Source organism: Meleagris gallopavo, chromosome 4, assembly GCF_000146605.3.
Source record: "Meleagris gallopavo isolate NT-WF06-2002-E0010 breed Aviagen turkey brand Nicholas breeding stock chromosome 4, Turkey_5.1, whole genome shotgun sequence".
Taxonomy (NCBI): domain Eukaryota; kingdom Metazoa; phylum Chordata; class Aves; order Galliformes; family Phasianidae; genus Meleagris; species Meleagris gallopavo.
Genome location: NC_015014.2, coordinates 49,125,748 through 49,143,989, shown reverse-complemented (window position 1 = coordinate 49,143,989; position 18,242 = coordinate 49,125,748). Strand labels below are relative to the sequence as shown.

General features: G+C 37.2%; 1 protein-coding gene across 5 annotated transcripts in view; it reads left to right on the top strand.

Moving 5' to 3' along the window:
• The first annotated feature begins 186 nt into the window (after positions 1-186).
• FAM114A1 (family with sequence similarity 114 member A1) overlaps positions 187-18,242 on the top strand; it is a 31,332-nt gene continuing 13,276 nt past the window's right edge. The window contains exons 1-8 of one of the 5 annotated variants that reach the window (XM_010710287.3): positions 187-349; positions 2,096-2,445; positions 3,953-4,037; positions 10,820-10,933; positions 11,123-11,229; positions 11,880-12,014; positions 14,445-14,597; positions 16,744-16,867. In XM_010710287.3, the coding sequence (XP_010708589.1) occupies positions 331-349; positions 2,096-2,445; positions 3,953-4,037; positions 10,820-10,933; positions 11,123-11,229; positions 11,880-12,014; positions 14,445-14,597; positions 16,744-16,867 (1,087 nt within the window). In that variant the 5' untranslated portion in view covers positions 187-330. Of the gene's footprint in view, positions 350-949; positions 1,085-2,095; positions 2,446-3,952; positions 4,038-4,910; positions 4,989-10,819; positions 10,934-11,122; positions 11,230-11,879; positions 12,015-14,444; positions 14,598-16,743; positions 16,868-18,242 lie in introns of those variants that run through there. The other 4 variants (XM_010710286.3, XM_010710288.3, XM_031553155.1 and 1 more) reach the window with 4 other exon arrangements.

Here is an 18,242-nt window from a genome sequence, read left to right as displayed (position 1 = left end):
AACCGGCTGCGGGCTGCTGACCGACAGCTCAAGCCCGGAGGGTTTAAGCAAGAAAAAGAAAGAAGAAAAGGGGAAGTTGCGGGTTTGAGGGAGCGGCTGTTCTTCCGCTTGCGCCGGGCAGGTGGCAGCGGGGCCGAGTCCCGCGGAGAACGAAGCGGCGGCGGCTGTCGGGCGGGAGGGCGGAGCTGTGCCGCCACGCATCGTGCGGGGGTCTGGCGAGTGACGGATTGCCGAGGCGCTGCTCCGCGCTTCGGGAAGTTCGGCATTTTACTCTGCTCCCCTCATCTGAGCGGAGAACTGCAGGGCCCGTGGCCACAGCGGTCCCCAGAGATGAGCTGTTCCGGCAAAAGTGCGTGTGATCCCTTACGTATCGTTCTGCCGTTGGGCGTTTGCTGTCCACATCCATCCCATACAGAATTATGATACGAGTATCTAAAGGTTTTACTAGTTTTAGTAGAGGGCCGTCCTAGACGATGCAGATAGAAACATATTTGTTAGTTGTCTCACTCATCATGGGGTGAGTACGGTTAAACTACTGCCATGGTTGTCTACACTGAAGCGTTTTATAGTATTTGCAATATTTTAATGGGAAACTGCAGATGATTGTAGCAAGTGTAAAGATACTGATGTGTAAATGCATGTTTTCTAAAGATAAAATAAGTTCCAGTGTAAGCTGAAGTAATGTAAGTGGCATCTACTGCTTATTTATTCATGACTCCAGTTCACTGATCCCAAATGCTATTCTTGGTGCTGTTCAAACAGCTGATCTACATCCAAATTAGACAAACGGGATGCTAAGGCCACAGGTGTGCATGATTCCACAGATTTTAATAAGTTCCACTAATATAAATACATATTTGTCAGGCAGACTTATAAATCCCTGTCATATTCCTCTTTTCACCTTCTTTTCCTGTTCTTCAATCCCTTCTAGAACCTCAGTCCTTCAGAGAGGTGCTTTGGACTGTGTTAATTTGAATGGCAGTCAGTGAAAAATATAGCTTCTCCAGACAGATTGCCTGAGTTCATTTTGTGCCATACAACACTGTGTGTAGACAAGACCTTGCAATAACAGCTCCCTGTCAAGGTTTGTTTTTCAAGTACACTGCTAGGCATGTTGTTGTTGTCAGCAAGTAAATAGTGGTAATTACTTCACAGGGCTTTTGGACTCTGCCACTGCCTCTCCTTAGTCATGTGTAGGACTTAGTGCCTGGATCCTTGATCTACAGATGACAGCATTGTGGAAAATACTTTAAAATAAAAATTGTGTTGAAAGATGTGGAGTAAATAAAGGAAAATCAGTTTTAAACTTAGAAAACAAAAACAACAGTAACTGTACCTCATTCATGCAAACTTACATTGGCTTCAGAGTTGAAGTTTAATCACACAGCTTAATTCTGTTTAATTAATTCTTAATACATGACATTTTAGAACAGTGAGAAGCATTTAGAACGGTGAGAAGCATTGCATTCCCCAGGCAGTAAGCCTTTGAGACAACAAATACAGACTGTGTGAGCAATGGATGCTTCCTGCGTATGAAATGGCTGCAGGGTCCATGGTCTGTCATGTATTCAAATTATCTCCCTGCTCCAATACATTAACATTACCACAGCTTTAATCACACTGTGCTTTTTTCAGCTTCTTGTCATCCTCCTCACCATCAATCAGCAGACTGTAGGAACCTGTATAAGTAGAAGTGATGAAAATGAGAGTAAGAGCTGCTTGGCCATTGTGTTCCAGAGCCACTTCAGCTCAGATTATTCCACTAACTGTTGGCATTTCTTCTATATCTAATAAAAATCATTTAAATTAGCCACATGGAAGCTCTCATAGTTGACCTCTCCAGACAAACAAACATCCTTTCTCCATCACCAAGCAGTATTTTGGAACACAAACTAATAGTGCTGCTCTTTGTACTTGAATGCAGTCTTGCATGGTGAAAGTAGTCAGGGCGGGTGTGACACACGTATCATAGGGCTCCATACATACACATAGGGTACGTTGTTTTTCAGCAGTAGCTTTTGGGAAGCACTACATATTTTATGGTCGTTCACCTGTTTGTAGAGTCTGAAAACACTGACTTGTTTTCTGTGTTCAGAATTGAAAATGTCTGAAGACTTAAGTGATGGCATCGCATCTGAAGAGAAACCTGAAGTAATGGAAATGCCCAGCAGTGATGTATTGCCTCAGGAATCAGTACTGCACCCTGTGGAAGCTGAGATCCTGCCTGCGTCCTCACAAGATGAGCAGGGACAGGCCACTCAGGATGCCAGTAATGGACAGAAGGGAGATGTATTTATTAATGAAAATCCTTTGACTGAAGAAATAGCTGAAAGTCTGCCTTCCAATGGAGAGGTGACTGAAGACATGCCCACTGAGTGCATTGAGACTGTAAGCCTTGATACAGAACCTGAACCTGAAGAAACACTGCCTGAACAAAGTAGTTCAGTGAGTAATGCTTTCTTCCATAAAAGCCCTCCCCCTCTTGCTCTGTGAGAACCAAATTTTGTAAAACACTGATACTGTTCTTTACAAGAACCTTCACAGGGATAGAATCAGTTAGACTCCATCACCGGCTTTTGGAGCTAGGAATAGCTGAATCTGTCTTTGCTGGTATGATATTAATTTGATCTTGCTATCTTGGTGCAATAAAACTATGCCAGAGTTTTAATAAGAACCTAGTCCATTTTATATAGCTGTAGTACTTCTATGATTTTGTTATCTGGTTTCCTGTACATATCTGCTCTGTTCAGTTCAGAGAACAAACCTTGAAGAGGACAGAACTTAAGCTGCATTTGCAGCAGGAAGTCTTGTTCTTTCTTATTTTCACTGACTTCTCAAAAATAAAGTGTCTTTCACAAGACTCAGTGAAAGTGAGTGAAACTGATTTTCTTTGTTCCAAGCCAGTGGTTTTTGATTTGTGATCCCCAAACCTCTTCTGGGACTACGGTGAGCAAAGGCAAGAAGTTCATTAAAAAGGAAAATACAAAAAGAGTTGTTTTTCTTTTTTTTTTGTAGTCTATGTAGTCTATGTGTTCAGTGCACATGATTTAGTTAAAGATGTTCCTGTCTCCGGAAGACTTTCAGGCATCCACAAATTGGAAAAAGTTAAAATACATTGGTTTAGTCCTTCCACTAGGGACAGAGACCTGCCTCAAAGAGGTGATGGGATGTATGCACTGCACAGTGCAGAGCTGAAGTATCCCGGTATACTTCATCTTTTTGGTTTTGAGTAAATGCAGAGGTGGTACGTTAATTGTGACTCAGACACCAGTTTTTTAGATGATTTAAACACGGAATACTGATAACTACTCACTCCCACACATTAATGGAAGAAGAAGCACTCAGTGCCTCCTATGGCTCTGTTTTGATTGAACACAGCTGTGAGAAATTCCCTATGCACATTTACCTGTAAGGAGACTCAGGCAGAGAAACCTCTAGCTCTGGCTTCCTGTAGAACTGAGAAAGAAGGTGAGTTCCTGCCTATCACAGAGAGTACCATATTAAATTTGTATGGCTTCATAAGATTAGGTGCCTGAAGAAATATTAGGACATTAGAATTATAGAATCACAAGGTTGGAAAGGACCTACCAGATCATAGTCAGGACATATTAAAGATATCTATGGCTTTTAGGAAGAGGTGCATTTTGAAATAGCCAAAGGAGCAGTGCCACTGTTGAGAGATGTGTCAGAGTCAGCTCGATGATCTGTTTGCTCCTGTGGGGAAGAATAGGTGAGATGAGAACAGCAATAGCCCTGCAATGTTGCTAAACGATACCTTTACTCATGGACTACTTTGCACAAAAGCTTAAGCTTCTGTTAGAGGAACTAGTGGCAAAGGTTTTGTCATGTAGTCATTCTGGGCTATTCGTCTGTATATTCTGACTCTAAAGAATCATTCTTCAGAAGATACCACATGATTTTTAGTCAGTAGAGTAATATATCTGTTTTACAGGCTACAGATTCATCTAAAGCAAGTAGATGGGGAGCTTGGGGTTCCTGGGGCAAGTCTCTCTTGTCATCAGCTTCAGCCACAGTGGGTAAGTGTTCCATCAGTAAAGTTTGTGGAAATGAATTAAATCATAATTTTAATGTCATTAGACACATCACGTTGTATCTTAAAGACAACATCTAAAGTCAGAGTACTTCCCTTAACTAACAGTATTCCTAGAGTTTTGTCCTGATTGGCTTGGCAAGGTGACAGTGTGCCATGACTTTTTTAATAGGACAAAGGACTTTCCTAAACTGTGTAACGTGTCAATATAATGGGCTTGTTTGTATAGAATGAGTTACCTCATTGTGGCTGCTTCACAGGAAGGATACATAATATGATACGGTGACTGTCAGTTTGTGGGTTTTGAAGCCAATGCCCTCCATCCCAGATTCATTCACGTATGTGTTTGTGGTTTATGCATCATGACTTCTAACTGTACAATATAAATTCTCAAATTATTCCAGCTTTCACTGACCCACAGTGGAACTGTTAACCTTTATCATGTCAGACAATATATTGAAACACAGAGCCTACATTCTTTCTTCCTATACGCTGATTTCCAACAGTATGTCAGCCCAAAATGTGCATGTGATGTCTTCAGATAAAACTTAATTGTTACACATAAAAAACTCCTACAGACAAAAAGTAAAACATGCAATACTTAGTTCCCAGCATGTAACTAAGGGAACGGCTACTAAGTTGTTAGCTGATCAGTTCTCATCAAGGATCCAAAGAACATCTTCGAAAGATGAAACTAGGTGTATGGGAACTATTGAGTCATGGCCTGAACCACTGATTGATCACCTGAGGAAAGGACTGACTCAGCCCTGGGAGCACAGGTGAAGGCAATTCAGCTGTGTGAGCAGAAGGGGTGGAGCCTGGCTGTACCTCTCCTAGACCCCATTTAAGGGCTGACTGACACTGAGGAAGGGTTTCTGTTTGGAGTTTTCTTCCTTGTGGAGTTTTTTTCTCTGTGAGCCTAGATTTTCAGAGACAGGTGAGCACCTTTCCATTGCACTAGTCCTTTTGTTATTACACCTCCTGTATCACCATTCCACTGTGTTGATCTTTCAGACTGTTACACTAGGAATTCAAATTAATTGCTAGTTACTGAAAATCACGGATACAACCGACTTACTGGTTTATGACCACATGTAGGGTTAAGTAGTTCTTCTTCCTGTTCTTCTTCCTGTTCTCCTTGGACAGTAAGCTACTTTTATCTGTTCCTCAGTGAAAGAGGGGACTTCCCTATCATTCCTATTTTGACCTGTATTCATCAGTTTCTAACTATGTTTTTTTCTTCAGGTAATCCACCAGTTAACATCTCTAATAATCTTAGAATGTGTTTCTAAGATGTTTTTAAACTGATATAAACAAAGGTTTCTGCTGAAAGGCAATGTATTTCATCCTTCTCTTATGCTAACAATCACTTCCGTGGAGTGATGTGGGGAGCTAGTTTTTGGGACTGATTTTGGAAAGTAGAAATTAATTTGAGACCTGGATCTTCATCTAGATTAGTTTCTAAATTCTGCAGTGTGGCACCATTTGATCACCAAAATGCTGCTGCTAGTGTGAGTGGAATGGCAGGAACACAAGGAATGTATAGATGGGTACAAAAGCATCTTAACTAGCTGTGGAACTGTGTGTGTTCTCAACTTGTATTAAAGCATAAAGTTCAGTGCTTCCCTTTCAGACTCATAGAAGGGTGTGTTGAAACATGATTAGTAGATGGAATAAAAGATGTGAACTAACAGCAGTCTGAAACAAATTGGGCTTAGTGTAAATAACAAAAGAGGAAAAGTTATGTGTGTAAAAGTAATTCTGGATTGCACCAGTTGAAATTGTAATGGGGATTAATTACCTCAGTTCATTTTAATAGTTGCAGCATTGGGTCTCTTAGAACACGACACTTTCAGGAGACTTATTTTTTCACCTGTGAGATAGCCATGTTTACATTCTGTTTAGATTTTGCAGTGAACAACATTGTAACAGATTCTGATGTTGCGACTTCTAATACTACTTTCTACGGAATGGACTTTGTTCCTGTAGAGCTGCAGAGGCAGTCCCACTTACAGTATTCTATTGCTAAAAAGTTTCAACTTTGCAGAGCAATGAGTTTAGTATCACAAAGTACGTACTTTTCCTGTGGGGCAGCAGAGCTTTCGATACTTTCTGCAAAACAGACACGGGCTTGCTTGAAAGTGATGAATGCTGTTGGAAAAGGTTTGGGAGACAAACAATGTGTGTTGTATTCCTTCTTATTGTCTGGTAAGTAAACAAGACTTCCTATTTACAGCTGTTTGGTGCTTTTTCTGTAAAGCTGCCAGCATTGTGCATCTGTGAATTGCCGTGTTGTATTTTATATCATCTTGGTTTTTTTGTAGGCTGTGTAAAGTATTGGTTCATATATATATATATCAAAAATTCATTCTTAATTGACATGAGTTACCATCTGACTGTGTCAACATCGTAACTAATTCTCAGTAGGTGTAAATATACCAAAATTTTGATGCATAAGCAGTCTGACTCGATAAGATTGTGTGATGCTATCTATTTTAAATGGCCATATGAATGCCACCTATATATTTGCAACATTATTATTTTAAAAAGTGTGTAGTTGGAACAGATCAAGCTGCCTAGGTGAAGGAGTATCCAAAAGCAGAGAGGAAAATGAGAAAACTTTAAGATTAATTTTTCATGTGGAAGGTTGCACTATGTAACAGCAACGGTCTGTCTGCTATTTAGTTTACAGCAACTGGGAGAGAGTCTAAAAAAACATGTATGTACTGCAACACTTCCCCTATTTTCCTATTTCCTGGAATCTACTTCTCTGAGACACTTTCTGACCCTGTGGTCCAGGTGGGGTTGAGTTCTTGTATTAACATCTAGTAATTTTGAATCTAACTATCCTGTAGGAATTTATTAAATAAAATATTCATTGAATGAAGTAGAAATCAAACTTATGTTCATGCACCCCATAGTCAGATATATTATTTCTATTTGTTTTTTTTTCCTTACAAGGTAGTCTAAGTCTGATATTGGATACTAAATCTTAATTAACAACATTTATATTTATTTTCTATGAGATTATAGCTTTGGATGCTATATTAAACATTGTAATATAGATAGAGAGATTGATAGCTCACTGAACCTAAAATAACTCGATATGCCACATGCGTGCCCTAATATTTGTTCTAGGAAGTCAGTACAACAAGTAATAGTGTATATAGATGGCTTACTTCCTAGGTGTTTGTTACAAAAATTCATGCTGGGTCCTGTGAAGTATTTGCTGCCTGTCACCATCACAGACGTGATGTGAGACTGGATATACTACGTATCTGATCAGTATGGTAAACATTAGCAAGAAACAGAAGAAAAAAGCTATTGGGAATTTCTATAACCTTTCTTCTTTTTATTAAATATTTATTATTCCACTTTGATGTTATTCTGTTTAAAATCTGAGCAAGCAGGTCAACCAATAACAGAGCAACTTAATCTCCTATTCTACAGTAGAAAATGGATTTGCTGTCATTTAAATGATGCTTATTGTTTTAGTGTAGCACATAGTACGAGGGAAGCTGTTTTTCTGGAATTAGGCTTTCTAATAACACCTTCAGTATGTGATTTTTCTTTCTGTCATAGCCTTTGTATAACCCAACTTCTTGTCTGGTCAAGTGTGACAAGTATTTCCCATTCCTTGTTTTTTTGTTTTCAAAATTGTACAGTGTAAAAATAGCAGAAACAATTTGGGGTGGGCTAAATAATATACTGAAGCCCTAAATATATTCAGTTCTTACCAAATACTTTCTCCTTAAGATTGAACTGAAATTGTTGTTCAAGGATCTCAGTCTCATTATTCTTCAAACCCTGATTTAGAGCTTCCAAACAAATCAGTGTGTGGCTGTATGTGTGGCATTGTTGACTTTAGTTTCCAGCAGTAGTTTCCATGTAACTTGCATATTCTCTCCTTAACTAACACTACATATTGCTACTGGTTGTTTTGATGGTGGTTTTGTCTTCAGAAGTCTTCTAGCTTTGAACTGACTTCAGTGTTTTTTTGATCAAGGTCCCTTTCCCTGGCATTTCTGCCTGTGATAGCAGGTTCCATAATGCCTCCGTAATGTTACTGCCTGAGCCATGTATGGTGTCTGACACTAGGTGTCACACTAAGAAAGTTATTGGCTGTGCCATATTTACTGAGATGAAGAGTTTTCTTTTGTTTTTAAAATGCATGGGAAGTTTGTTTTTTTTCATCTGTGGAACCACAGTGGAGTCAATTCATCACAGTAGTTGCTGGGAGAATGAAGTGGGAGAAGTAAGCTCACTGTGATCTTGAGACACAATTTTGTAGTTACTGTCATCATTTTACTCTTTCTCTTACATTGTCCTGCTTAGTAATCAGCAATTACACAATCCAGTTTTTAATACCTGGTAAGACTTTATCACTGGGTTACCAGTGCAAGCTAAACCAGTCTAATGGCTAGCAGCCACTGCAATGACCTGCATATAAGCATCAGGAAGCCATTAGGTCCACCTAGCTATAGCATCAAACCTTAAGCCCAAAGGCTTAAGTGAGGGAAATACCTTCTCAGTCTGTATATGAAACTCATAACTTTTTTTTTTTAAAAAGCAGCTTGTGCGCTTGAAAGCTTGTGGGGTTTTTTTCCCAACTATCTACTAGCTTTAGGAAAGCTACTACTTTCTATAAGCCTTGCAGTCCCGTTTGTTTTCTTTATATTTTATGATATGGAAGAGGTTGAGATAAAAAAAAAAAAGACACCATTGCAATAGCATATATATCTATTACTATTTCATTAAAAGCTTTTATAAATTCTGTAAGGAGCTCTGAAAGTGGTTTCACTTCAGAGCTTAGTTGGAATTATTCATGATTTACAGACTGGATTGCTTAAGTCTTACCAGAATTTTAAATAGAAGGAAGGCAGTTTCCTAGCTGAACAATAATATTCTGCTGAAGTTACTAGTGAAGGGAAAAAAAATCATGCAGGCAAGAAAAATAAAACCAAAATAAAAAAATAAAGACGCAAAAAATAAAACAACAAAAGCAAACCACATGCCTACTAAAGCTCTTCCACTTCTGCTATTACAGATGAGTAAATAGGGTCATCTGAGGTATTTCCAAGTTTACGGTATCAGTTCAGTTGTTTTATGAAATAAACATAAAACAGTGTGCTGTCATCCCCTAAAATGTAGGCTTTTCTCTCATAGCTCTTGTATTTTTGTGCATTATGGAATCACGGATAATCATTTTTGTTTCCAACACAGCATGTAGTTCTGTGGCGTGTGTGTGTATCTTAACAGTGCTGTGTTGCTTTAGTTGCAGTGTTGTTTTCATCTGGTTGTTTTGTTGTAGCTAAAGGTAATGTGCCATGCAGCTTAGTTCAGCAAAACTACTTGTAGCTGACCTGAAAGACTTTCCTGTCATTCTAGCACATGTAAACATAGTCTTGAAAATGCTATGTGTTATGAGGCTATGGGGATATAAGCTTGTCTATGAAATCATAATTTATGCAAATCCATAAATTGACATAAAAACTTTTTTGTGTAATTACAGATGGTAATATTTAGTTATCAAGTCAAAATATGTAAGCAATTTATATCAATGGAAAGAATGGAAATCGTTTGATTTAAAAACTTGTGAGCAGCGGAAATAGAAAGGAATGTGATATGAAGTATCTTTTACTTAAATTTATCAGCATGATTAATAGTTACTTAGGTGAGTTCTGGGAATCTGAGTAAAGAAGTTATTTGAGAATCTATTCATACTAATGTTTTCATTGAACCAGATAAAATGCCCAAGAGATTGGGATTAGATGGAGCAGTACTTCACTATTCAGTATCTGCATCAGAGCAGACTTTACGGAAGGCAAGGAGTTATCCAGCAGTGACATAAATTACTGTGGCAGATAACCTAGCATGTCCTTTGCAGTTGTAAGACAAGAGATAAAATAGACAAAGGCCATTTTTCCTTTAGGCAGGTAAGAACATTTATGTGCCTTGTCTCCGTTTGTGTAAAATGTTAGTACCTGATGTCATTTTTTATATAAGAGTATAAACTACTTGTTTCTGGCACTCTGTTCCTAAGGGAACATTTGTTTTCTTCTTTGTATTTTCCTGCAGATACCCCAGTTTTCTTCTATGCCATATTTCAGTAGTGCTACTTCCCATATGGTTTCTGTAGCATATTTATTATTGAACTCATTGAGCATCTGATGTCCAACCCACATGAAAATCACAGAATCATAAATCTAAGCTTTTCTTTTTATTCCATTCCAAATAGCTTTTCTACGTCTTTCTTTAATGAGGTTTTCAAGAAGAATATTTGTATGGCTATACATACACATATATATGTATACATGTATATTTAGATAGGATATAAAATAGGATATCGGTATTAATGGCTCTATGAAATTATTTATGTATTCACAGTTCAGTTTGAACTAGAGAGGCAAAGAAGTACTGAACTGCCATTAATACTTTTCCTGGACAGATAATTAAGGTACTCTGTTGTCCTACTGCTGGAAATGATTAGCTTTGAAAGAGATGCAGCGAGTGTGCACTGTGCAGGAGACACTTTTCATCTAGAGTTTTTTGTATTATATTTTTAGCTTTATCATTTCTAGTCAGCTAATATACTGGATGTAGGAGGACAAGTGAATTATTGACCTTGAAAATAAGCAAGTGAGGTAACTTCGATACTTACTCTGATTGTGAGTTATTTTTGGTGATCATTCATGGTACATAAGGATGTTATGCACTGTTAGGAATAAGTTTTCACATCATATTATTTAAAGTGCATTTTTGCTGCAGGTCATGGGATAACAGCAGTAAAGGAAAAAGCAGGAACTACCCTAGGAATTCATCATGCAAGTTCAGCATCTTCAGAAGCAGCAGAGCATCCTGCGGCTGAAGCATCACTTACACGTAGGTTTAAGTTCACTGAAATCTCTGGCACTTTTGACACTGCCAAATGAATTCAATTCACAGAATTTTAAAATTTTAAGATTTTGATCACAGGATCCCGTTTACTGTAACTTGTGACTTACAGAGGTGAAAAGATGCTCTAGCTTACTCCCTTTTTAAAAAAAAATTATTCTTGTTGTTGTTTGTTAGAAGCAGAAGATTCTTTTGACCAAAGCTCTTCCGAGAATATTCCTCCTTCTCCTTCATCTGGATCTCGTGGAATGTTGTCAACTATCACTAATGTTGTACAGAACACAGTGAGTTGTTTTAATGGGCCTCTTTTCTCTAAAGATTTTCCACTATTTTTAGTTCAGTGCAGGTCACATTTAACAATTGTTTGTTGGTTTGGAGGTATCTGTAAAAACAGCTTTCTAATAAGCCTATTTAAAGTTATTTCCACTGAAACTAGCCAATAGAAATTCATTTTCAATGTAGCTGAAAAATTATGAGCGTGGGGTAATGCTAGTAAAAATACACAGAAAAAAACAACTGTTTCTATAGATGTTTCCAGAGTAATCACACACCAAAATTTTATAAATCAGTTCGATAAGGCAGTCTCATTCTGTCCATGGTAGACTTGGACTCCATATTTTTCTTGCCTAAAATGTTCCCAAAGATAAGCTGCTACTTAAGATCAAGTGAAAATGGTATTCTTAAAATTTTCATTGTCAACAAGTTTTATTTCCTCTTGTGTGGGGCTTTTAATTAACTACAAATATTGGTATTTAATTGAAAATGTATTCAGAACAATGTAACATAATTGTATGAGCACAGAAATCCTATTGTTAGCTAGAGCAGAGAAAATCTAGGGAGCTGAATGTCCTAAGATGGTGTCAGCAAATGTAATACTCTTTACAGTTCCTATTAGCATAAAGTGGAAAGGAAATAACTTCATTCTTTTATACAGGGGAAAAGTGTATTATCTGGAGGCTTAGATGCTTTGGAATTTATTGGGAAGACAACCATGAATGTCCTTGCAGAAAGTGATCCTGGATTTAAGAGAACAAAAACACTGATGGCAAGAACAGTTTCTCTGTCTCAGGTTGGATTTATTTTAATACAACACTGTCACTGCAGTTTCACATTCATTTTCCAGAATTTCAGATGCCTCAGGGAGAGGCTTTATTTATTGCAGTAGATATTGGCTAGGCTTATGAAAATAAATATTATGCTTTGTATTTGCTCTAGTGTCTTTTTCTTCACAGATATTACAAAAGGTGATGTAAAATATCCTTTCTGCATAATTATATTCAGTATAGTTGATGAGATAATATATGTGGTAATAAACCATTATGCTCCAGAGAGACAATCAAATTATCATTTTTGTAACAGCTGTAGCATAAACATCACTGTACTACTTTGCTTGAAAATGAGTAAAAATGGAATGTGATGTGTGGTTCATTAGGAATCAGAGCTGCAAAAAGGGGCATCTTATGTCCAAGTAAACTAAAGGTACCCTTGGAGAGGAGTTGTGTTATGATTTGTATCTTTAAAGGTTCAGAGACATGGTAATAGAACAGCAGTACATGCACTACCAGTGCAAAATCATTTTAGCTCTCCTGAGGGGAAGAAAGCTGCAGAAATCAATAGACATGGAAAAGAAACTTTGATTTTTACATTTACTCCCTTGTAGAGAGTGGTAAGGGATTTCTCTTTTAATGAGATGTTTCATTTTTTACTATCGGTCATTTTAAGTTGAAACAGACTGTTACTGTCATAGCAGGCCAAAAACAAGTAATTCTTGTAGAGAACATGGATGCAGTTACACATATGACATAAATGTGTTGCAGCAGCACTCTGTTTTGAAGTTTGTTTTAGCATTGATAAAGGGGAAACAAACGAAGGCATAACTACAATCTCAGTATCACAGCTGAAGTCTGTGTTGTGGTGTGGTTCTGGATGTGTATGTCTAGTTAAGTACTTGTAGCCATTGTGCTCAAGCTTAAGTTTGAAGAGTGTATTTTATGGAAGGCATCCCAAAGCACTTCATGCTATAATGACACTAGATCTGCAGTAATGAAAGTGGTTCCTATGAAGACTGAAAACTTTGATCAATCTGGGAAAAGCTATCTGGGTTGTAGCATTCACATATTTAAACAAGGCTGTTTATACAGGCGTATTTGATACCATATAAGAATTGCTGGCTGTTTCTAACGCAACTAGGTTTTGTTGTTGACTTCATGGAGGAATGGATTTGACTTTTATTTAATTTCAGTGTTCCAAATGTTTTTAAACACATGAAAGAGACAAGTAGGGTTGTAAAGTAACTCAAAATCAAGTATGAAGAATGATTAAAATAAGCCTGATACTGCCTGTATAGGACAAATCTTGCAGAAGCAAAACAATTTTCCATTTTAAATGATTGAGCACTAGCCATGCCTGATGCTTTGTAATTTGTTAGTCAGTACAGGTAGAGCAGACTAAATTGGTTTTAGCTTTAAACTGGCCTATGAGCAGTTTAAGCTATTCTGCTGACTATAGAGGCAACCTAATAAAGCTAGATGTGTAGGCTTAAAGTGAGCCTTTGAGAATACTTTCCTAAATCATATGCATAAATCCACCCATGAAATCTGATATAGAAAGTGGTACATACTGATTTTCATGATTTTCATAACATGGTGCTTCATTATAGGTGATCTGTACATAAAATGTACAATGTGTGATTAACTTTTTCATGATGGGGACTGAAAAAATCTATCCTCAGTCTTTTGTCATAGAAATTTTGAATAACACCACAGTAAGTGGTGTGAATTTACCTATATGCAGGTTTATAGGTGATTTAAGATGTAATTGAGCATTACTTAAGGGCTTTACAGTGGCAAATTCATACAAGAGAGACCATGCTTTCCTTGAAAGTCTGCTTTATAAGAAAATCACTCCAAAATATCTCCAGGTATATGCAGTATAGTTCTGCCTCATCCTTGGAAAGGACATGCCTAATTAGATCTCTCTTGTCAGTCTTGCTGTCACAAAAAAAACCCACCAATTTTAGTATCTACTAAAAGTATTTTATGTACATAAGAAATATTTATGTAGATACATTTTTTATGCAGACAAGTAGGTCTTGAAATAATATTCTTTACATTCTGTGGTCTGTGGAATGGATTGCAGGAGTCTTTAAGGTTGCATATGAAATATTTTTTAGTTTTCTTCCGTTGTAATTGGTAGCTACATTTATGAGATGTTATTCATAGCAGACATTGCTTTTGAAAACAGATTTTTTTTTTAACGATGAGCAAACAAATAAAGATGGCTAGCAATTATTATTGGGGAAAAACACACTTAGAATGCTACATAAATATTTTATTAGACTTTTTATTAAAAAAAAAGTTGGGTATTTCAGCTCTGCAGGTGTGATATAGTCCCAAATTTTATTACTACTTTCTAAACAAGCAGAAGCAGAATGTAATATAATCTGTCATAGCTACAGCGCCACCAATAAATACAACAGGAATGATGTATATTTTTGCAGCTGCTGAGAGAAGCTAAAGAAAAGGAGAAACAGAGACGGGCCCAGCAAGTTACAGTTGAAAGAACAGCACACTATGGACTGCTTTTTGATGAGTTCCAGGGTTTGTCTCATCTTGAAGCTCTAGAAATCTTGTCAAATGAAAGTGAAAACCAGGTACAGTATGCAGACTGGATAAAATCACAATAACTGGTTAAAAAAAAAAAAACACCTGTTCTTTACTTTCATTTTGCTGTGCAGTTGCATGTGAAATGAACAGTAAGTTTTCCGTCAGCTTCAGAGAAAGCTGGTGTGGTCTCAGGGTTTGTGTCTTCAGGAAATTCATTTCAATACGCCTCAATTTAACTCAAAGATTAGCTCGAAAGAAACAGCTTCACAACTGAAAATTATTTCTTTTGAGATCGTATAGTGGATATCTTTCATCTTGTGATGCTACGCAGGCAGACGTCTGTCCAGAATTTCAAGGGGGCTCAAGTCTTTTGTTTTTGTATCAGGCATTGATATTTACATTCAGGAATTTCAGACATACTGCAGCTGGAGGATAGTGAATTAAAACGAATTCCAGGTTAGTTATTCAATTCCTAAGTTGTATTTTTGTTTCTGTTTCTAAGCTTACGTAGAATGACCTCAAGACTAATTCCATTACTGGGAGTATATGAATGCTGCACATCTCCCCAAAAAACATCCTGAAGTTACTAACACCTATCTGATACATGGTTGCTTTTTAATTTCAGTCATCAAGTTATTTGTGCTGCTACTAGATCAGTAGATCACTGACCGTAGAGAACTGCTGTAGATTCCCATCAGTGGAATTTTATACTGAAACATCTTTCTGAATTTATTTCTTAAAATGTTTTCTCTTATTTTTGTAGTCAGCACTCCTTGCTCTCTGGGTGGTTTTTAATAAAAAACAGAAAAAACAACTTTTCTTTTTATAGTTGCTCTCACAGATAATAGAAGTTTTAACAGAAGTCAGGTACCTACTATCCATATTTTCTGTTTTCTACAGCTATGTCTGAAAGCAATATTATAAATTCAAAGCCCCTATGTAAAGGGGCTTTAAAAGTGAACAAGAACAAAAAACACCTTACAAAACAGGAATGTAATATATAGTAAACAAGTTCAGGCCAATGGTATCTGTCAGTGCTCTTTTACTGTGAGATACCACAGGGTAATACTTGCATAAGTTATAACCATGGGGTTTCTGATGTGCTGCATGTTGTGTCTTAGATAATTCCTAGGTAACTTGGTGACAGTCCTGCTTTTTCCTCTATCTGGAAGAGGATATAAGCACACAAGACTGAATGCAACTGCCTGGATCAACAAGTCCAATTGTCTGACATACATTCTAGGAGGCTCAGAGAATGTATTCCAAGTACACCACACTACACATCCCCACCTATAACACTGAGACCCATGCCAGCAGCCTGAAAGCCACACTCTGGGCCACAGGAGGAATGGAGGGAGACCAAAGGCATTGCTAATGTACTAAGTCCTTCAAATAGCAGGGATTTTAAAATTATTTTTAGCTTTCGCTTTAAGATTTTTGCAGTTAATCATATGAAATGAGCAATGATACAGAAAGGGACAAACTCCAGAGTCCTTTACAGCTTGAGTTGGATCTCCCAACATTATCCTGTATTTACTCTGAACATTTGAAATTAATATAGCAATGTGGAACACAAGAGAAGCATTTCGTGACTCGCCAGTCACAAGTAGAGAGTAGCATCATGAGATTAATACATTACTGCAGTGCATACAGTGATTAAAATAATGTTTCCATCTCTCCTGGGTGTTCTATTACATCACGTATGCGGGAGCTGCACATATCTGAGATGCCCATGGATATCTCTAAAGATCTCTCAGTACATTCTTCAGAACAGGTAGAGCAGTACACTGTCAATAAGTTTTGGTGGGATTCTGAGGGAAGAAAAATGGGTGTTTTTTTCTAGCTCTTCCCTTGATTGTTCCAACTAAGTATGAATTGTCTGTGCTCTTCTTGCCGACAGTCTTTACACCAATCTCAAATGTATTACAGCTTGCAATTAAGCCACAGTTTTATAATTCAGAGTAACTGCTCTGCTTGGAAGTAGAGACCTGATGATCTTGCAAGGCTTGTGTAATTTTTGTGATACTCATCAGTTTTTTATGAGAGCTAAAAATATATCTACATATTTTGGAAGGTTAGAGGTATTTGGATTTAATGGAAGTTTCTACTAAACCTGTTTTGGCATCAGATTCAAAATTATCAACTTAAGAAAGGCCCTGTTTCATTTAGGGATGCTCACCCTTTCTTTTGCAGATTCAGTCATATTTGGAAACACTTGATGGAGAGCAGTTGGAGGTTGTGAAAAATGATTTAATTGCTATAAAGGAGATTTTTCTTCCAGTGGAATCAGATGATGAAGTGGTACAGGCACAGAAAGGTAATTAGAAATGCAGAGAATTAACCGTATGAACAATTGTTACTTCTGTATATAGTCATTTTAAAAATTGCAATCCAAACTAATGTCTGTTATCTCAATACTCCTCATGAGAAAGTCACTAAAATGAATACTCTTGATGTTCTGGAAGTTGGAAGAACACTTAATATTGGATTTATGTTGTAATTGAAGTGTGAGGTAAAGAAAATACAAGGTAAGAATGTATTATACTATTTTACCATATCATCATTGAAAACAGAAATAAAAAGGGAAAAAAATCTGACTGAGGCTTTCTTACAGAGTCTGTTTCTAAAACTGTTTAATCAGAAAGGTTAGGATTGTTTGGCAGTGCTTTTCCATTTAGCAGTTTCATCCTGACTTTGCACCCTTGCTTGCTAGATGGGAAAGGATTAGAATCTAGTTAAGGGGACCTAGAAAAGCTGAACTTTTTGAAGGAGAAGTACTTTGAAACAGTGTGGCAAAGCTACCTTCTAGATATTGCTTGGCAAGATGTGGCATATAGAGCATTAGAAATAAGTTAATAAGCAGGTACACACATTAAATACCGCAGTGCACAACGTTGGACCATCTGGGACTAACATGGTAACCCATAGATCAATTCACAAAATTGTGGATTCATCTGACTAGTGGCAATACAGATGTCTTAAACAGGTCAGGACTTCTGGCATTCCCCAGAATAAGCTGAGATCAGGAAAAGTTACCGTAATTTGTGTCTTCACGCCTGTGAGATCCATACCCAACCTATTCTAGCAAATAAAAAGAATCCCCTTGACTCAAAATTAACTCATGCCATTTAACACTGTATTTGGAATCTTACTTTAAAAGATATTTCTTTGCATCCTTTTTATCTTTTCATAGATGCTTTGTCTATAAATCTACGTTCTGCAAGATATGTCACTTCTCTGCTGTTCAGAAAAGGCAGAGAAACTGTGTTCACATCCACACATTTCAAGTGGCAGATCTTTTCCAGACTGCATTCTTTCTAGCAGCGCTTATGCAGTATGTGTGATGTCTCTCACAGGTAGACTATTGCTTCTCAGAGGAGCAGCAGGTGTTCAGCGTGATGTCTCAGTATGGATGAGTTTTGTGCTGTTTTAGAGCAAGGATTCATTATGTGTGTTGTGCCTTAACTTATGTGGTATTTACTCTGGTAGTTAGATGTTCTGGTGTGTTTTTGTTTTGGTTTTTTGTTTTTGGTTTTTTGTTTTTGGTTTTTGTTTTTGGTTTTTGTTTTTGGTTTTTGTTTTTGGTTTTTGTTTTTGGTTTTTGTTTTTGGTTTTTGTTTTTGTTGAAACAAATCTGCTTAGCACTCTGCTTGAAATGTTAATTCTTAAACATGCTGGCACCAAGGCAATGA